Source organism: Rutidosis leptorrhynchoides, chromosome 5 (genome assembly GCF_046630445.1).
Source record: "Rutidosis leptorrhynchoides isolate AG116_Rl617_1_P2 chromosome 5, CSIRO_AGI_Rlap_v1, whole genome shotgun sequence".
Taxonomy (NCBI): Eukaryota; Viridiplantae; Streptophyta; class Magnoliopsida; order Asterales; family Asteraceae; genus Rutidosis; species Rutidosis leptorrhynchoides.
Window position 1 is genome coordinate 363,994,229 of NC_092337.1, and position 4,901 is coordinate 363,999,129.

Below are 4,901 nucleotides of genomic sequence, written 5' to 3' on the forward strand. Positions count from 1 at the left end.
ATGAAAATCTTGTGGTCTATTAAAATTATGGAAATGATCAATTATGATAAACTAATGAACTCACCAACCTTTTGGTTGACACTTGAAAGCATGTTTATTCTCAGGTTTGAAAGAAATCTTCCGCTGTGCATTTGCTCATTTTAAAGATATTACTTGGAGTCATTTATGACATATTTCAAAAGACGTTGCATTCGAGTCGTTGAAGTTCATTAGAGATTATTATTAAGTAAATGACAGATTAGGTCATTTATAGTTTGGATATTATGAAATGGTATACATACCTGTCAACTTTCGATAAAATGAAAGTTTGTCTTTTAAAAACGAATGCAATGTTTGTAAAATGTATCATATAGAGGTCAAATACCTCGCGATGTAATCATATGTTATTGTATTCGTCCTTATGGATTAGGAAGGGTCGCTTAAAAAACAAGCGCCTCACGCATGGTACCAACGCTTCGCCACCTTTGCTTCATCCCTAAGGTTTACTCATAGTCGCTCCAATCATTCCTTATTTATTTACATGCGTGGCCATGACACCTCTTACTTGCTACTTTATGTCGACAATATCTTCCTCGTTACATCTTTGATTCAGCTACGCACTAATTTAATGTCCCACTTTTCGCATGAATTTGGTATGAAGGACTTGGGACCACTCAGCTATTTTCTAGGTATCTCGGTTACTCGACATGCAAATGGTTTATTTCTCAGTCAGGAAACATATACGGATGATATTATTCATCGAGCAGGCATGACAGGTTGTCGATCTATTAAGACACCCGTTGACACAAATGGTAAAATGAGTACAAATGGTCCCTCATACTTTGATCCAACTGAATTCCGAAGTCTCGCGGGCGCGCTACAATACTTGACTTTCACCCGCCCGGATATATCTTATGCGGTTCAACAAATTTGCTTACACATGCATGATCCCAAGGAGTGTCACATGCAAGCGTTACGTCGTATTATACGCTATATTCACGGCACTAAATCTCATGGTTTACAGTTGACAGAGAGTTCTCTATCTTCCTTGGTTTCATATACAGATGCCGATTGGGGTGGATGTCCCGACACACGTCGTTCTACGACCGAATATTGCGTTTTATTCGGTGGTAATTTGGTCTCTTGGTCTGCTAAACGCCAACCTACAGTTTCTCGATCTAGTGCTGAAGCAGAATATCGCGGTGTTGCTAATGTTGTTTCTGAGTCATGTTGGATTCGAAATATTCTTTTAGAGCTTCGGTGTCCTCTTTCAAAAGCTACAATTGTTTTTTGTGACAATGTTAGTGCCATCTTTCTCTCCGGGAATCCAGTCCAACATCAGTGAACCAAACATATCGAGATGGATATACATTTTATTAGAGAGAAAGTTGCACGAGGACAAGTACGCGTTCTTCATGTTCCTACACGCTTTCAGGTTGCAGATATTTTCACCAAGGGCTTACCTCGTGTACTATTTGAAGAATTCAGACACAGTTTGAACGTCCGCTCCCCTCCCGCTCAAACTGAGGGGCTGTATTAGCCGATATATTCCCATTGTATATCTTCCTTATTTAGAATATCTCTTGTCTAGCAAGTCAAATAGCTATGTATAGAAAAGATATGCATGATCGATTTATATATAGGATATATATGAATTGATAGGTATCAGCTTGTATATATTGGGCACATTGCCCACATTATCATTCAACGAAATACATAAACTTACATATATACTTCACAAAATCACACAACAAATCAAACACTTTTATATTTTCATCATCATCAAAAAAACTCATCTCTATGTTAAAATATTAGTGCATAACTCAAGTGGCTCAACTTGATTTTAAACTTTATTGCTCAAGTTGCTCAACTTGTCCAAATGAATTTAGGCCATTATTGATCAAATTAATGATTAAGGTGTTTAGTGGCCAACTTGACATTATTTTTTATGGCATACTTGCATAATCAAGTTGCCTTTTATCTTGTTTAATTAGATCTAGTTGTTGGTGTTTTCACACGTATGCTAGTTGTCATATTGCGTGTTCACATATATGCTAGTTGTCATCTAGCTTTACTAGTGGGTCAAGTTGTTAGTGTGTTATGATTATGTTTTGCTTTAATCCTCTATATAAGGATTTGATTGTAACCATTTGAAATCAATCCAACACATTTAGTTTTTTATATTCTTGTTCATATTATTTCCTTAACCTTTTATTCATAGCAAATAACTTGTTGTTTTATGGTATCTAGAGCTTGGTTATAAGGTAAACTCTTGTGTGCAAATACTCAAAGTTTAGTCAAAGTTCCAAACTAGTTATCTTGCTATCAAAAATGGAAGGTACAAATGGAAACAATGGTGGTATGGTCAATGGAATGGAGAAACTTGTAGGTGACAACTACAAGCATTAGAAGATGTGTATGGAGGCTTTTCTTCAAGGTCATGATCTATGGGAACTAGTGGCCGGAGGTGATGCCATAATTCCCGTAGAAACTCTAGAGAATGTAGAGTCTCGAAGAAAATGGAAGATACGATGTGGAAAGGCTCTCTTTGCATTGAGAACTTCAATTAGCAAAGAGTTCATAGAACACGTTCATGATATTACTTTTCCAAAAGAAGTATGGGATACTCTTGAGAAACTCTTTTCTAAGAAAAATACCGCAAGGTTACAATTCTTGGAAAACGAGTTAGCAATCTTAAGACAAGAAGGTATGACTGTTTCTTAATATTTCTTACTGGTCAAAAATCTCTGTTCTGAAATATCAGAGATTGATGCCAACGAGAAAATTAGTGAAGCTCGTTTTTCGAAGATATCTAACTCGCGGTTTGAAGAAAGATTATGTCCCGTTCATAACTCTATTCAAGGGTGGACTACTCAACCTTCAGTTGAAGGATTGGAGTCTCTAATCATGAAGCTTTGGCCAAGCAAATGGCTAAAGGATTTGAAAATGATGCAGTATTATTTTCAAAAGGGAAGAACTTCAAGAAAGGTTCTTCTAGCAAAGAAAAAGAAGAAGAGCAAACTAGTTACAAAAGTAACTATGAGAAGAAACCTCCTACATGTTACAAGTGCGGGAAGGTTGGTCACATCAAGAGATATTGTCGTTCTAAAGTCACAAAAGCAAATATGGATTGTTCAAGCAATGATGATGATGAAGTCAAATGGGAGCAATGTTTTACCATTGATATAGTTGTCAAGAAGAATCAATGGATTGTTGATTCAGGTTGCTCTCATCATGTGACCGGTGATGGAACTCTCCTTCATGACGTTAAAGATCACAATCAAAATCGAGTTGTAATCACGACCGACAACTCAACTCATCTGGTTAAAAAGGGAGGTAATGTTATTATTGATGTTAATAATGATACATTTACTTTGGAAGATGTTTATCGTGTTTCTAAATTGACCAAGAATCTAGTTTCGGTACCTCAAATTACCGAATTCGGAAAGCATGTTCTTTTTGGTCCAACGGATTTGAAAGTCCTTGAGAATGTCAAGGAAATTGTGGGTGATGTTCTTTTCACGGGAGAAAAAAAAGGTTTTTTGTTTGTGTTGTTTGCGGGTGAGGCTTATGTGAAGAAAACAAGTCAAACCGACAGCGGAGCTATTTGGCATGCAAGACTAGCCATGTGGGATATCAAATGTTACAAAAAATATTATCACATAAGCTAGTAGATTGTATTCTTCAATTAAAGAATGTTCGTGAGGAGGTAATATGCCAAGGGTGTCAATATGAGAAGTCACACCGAATTCCATATAAGGAGTCAATAAATTGAAAACAACGTTTGCTTGACTTAATTCATACAGATTTGATGGGGCCAACAAGAAAACCAAGTTATAGTGGTCACTGCTATGCCATGGTGTTAATAGATGACCATTATCGGTTCACTTGGGTGAAATTTCTAAAGGAGAAAAGTGAAGCTTTATCATAGTTTACAGAGTTCAAAGAAGCAGTAGAATCTGAATTTGGGAGAAAGGTAAAAGCTCTTAAGAGTGATAACGGTAGAGAATTCATGTCAAATGATTTCTTTACCTATTTCAAAAAAAACGGTATTTCTCATCAAATGACTTGTCCGGATACTCCTCAACAAAATGGTGTTTAGTAAAGGAAGATTGCTTACCTTGTTTCAATATGCTTATCTTGGTTGCATGACAAAGGATTGCCTAGGGAGCTATGGGCGGAAGCACTTCAATGTGTTTGTCATGTGTCTAATCGGTTACCATCTTGGCCAGGTACACAAAAATCATCTTTTGAGCTAGCTTATGGTGAAAAGCCTAATGTAAGCTATTTTAGGGTGTTTGGTTCTATTTGTTATGTTCATGTTCCAAAAGCTAACCGAACCAAATTTGACCCAAAAGCTCGAAAGTGCATTTTTGTTGGTTATGATTCTCACAGGAAAGGTTGGAGGTGTATGGATCTAGAAACAAAGAAGTTTACCACTTCAAGAGATGTGGTATTTGATGAAGTGTATTCTCAATTTTCTGAATCAAGCAAAAATGGTGAAGAAAATAGAGATTACAAATTTATGTTTCCTAGCTTCGACACTCAAGAAGAAAGTGAGAATGATGGTGTTTCTCAAACTCTAAAAGAGGCACCTAGTGAAGAAGTACCAACTCAAGTTAGATGGTCAACAAGAGAAAAGAGACAAACAAGACATCTAAGTGACTATGAGGTGAACACGGTCACAACTTGTTTCTTTTCAGGTGGCTTAACTGAAGAACCAACATGTTATGAAGAAGCTAAAGATTCTCCGGATTGGAGAAAAGCAATGCAAGAGGAGATTGATGTAGTGACCCGAACTTTTCCATGTTTATATATGTTAATTGAGATTGATATTTACATGATTAAATGTTTCTAACATGTTAAGCAATCAAACTTGTTAAGACTTGATTAATTGAAATATGTTTCATATAGACAATTGA

The 4,901-nt window shown here is 36.3% G+C and overlaps 1 protein-coding gene across 1 annotated transcript; it reads left to right on the forward strand.

Annotated features, from left to right (window-relative positions):
• The first annotated feature begins 607 nt into the window (after positions 1-607).
• Positions 608-1,324, forward strand: LOC139849701 (uncharacterized mitochondrial protein AtMg00810-like). Its single transcript, XM_071839333.1, has one exon. The coding sequence runs from the start codon at positions 608-610 to the stop codon at positions 1,322-1,324; it is 717 nt and encodes a 238-aa protein (XP_071695434.1).
• Positions 1,325-4,901: the final 3,577 nt, after the last annotated feature.

Coding starts and splice junctions, on each gene's coding strand:
- LOC139849701 (XM_071839333.1), top strand. CDS start 608: ATGTCCCACTTTTCGCATGAATTTGGTATGAAGGACTTGGGACCACTC.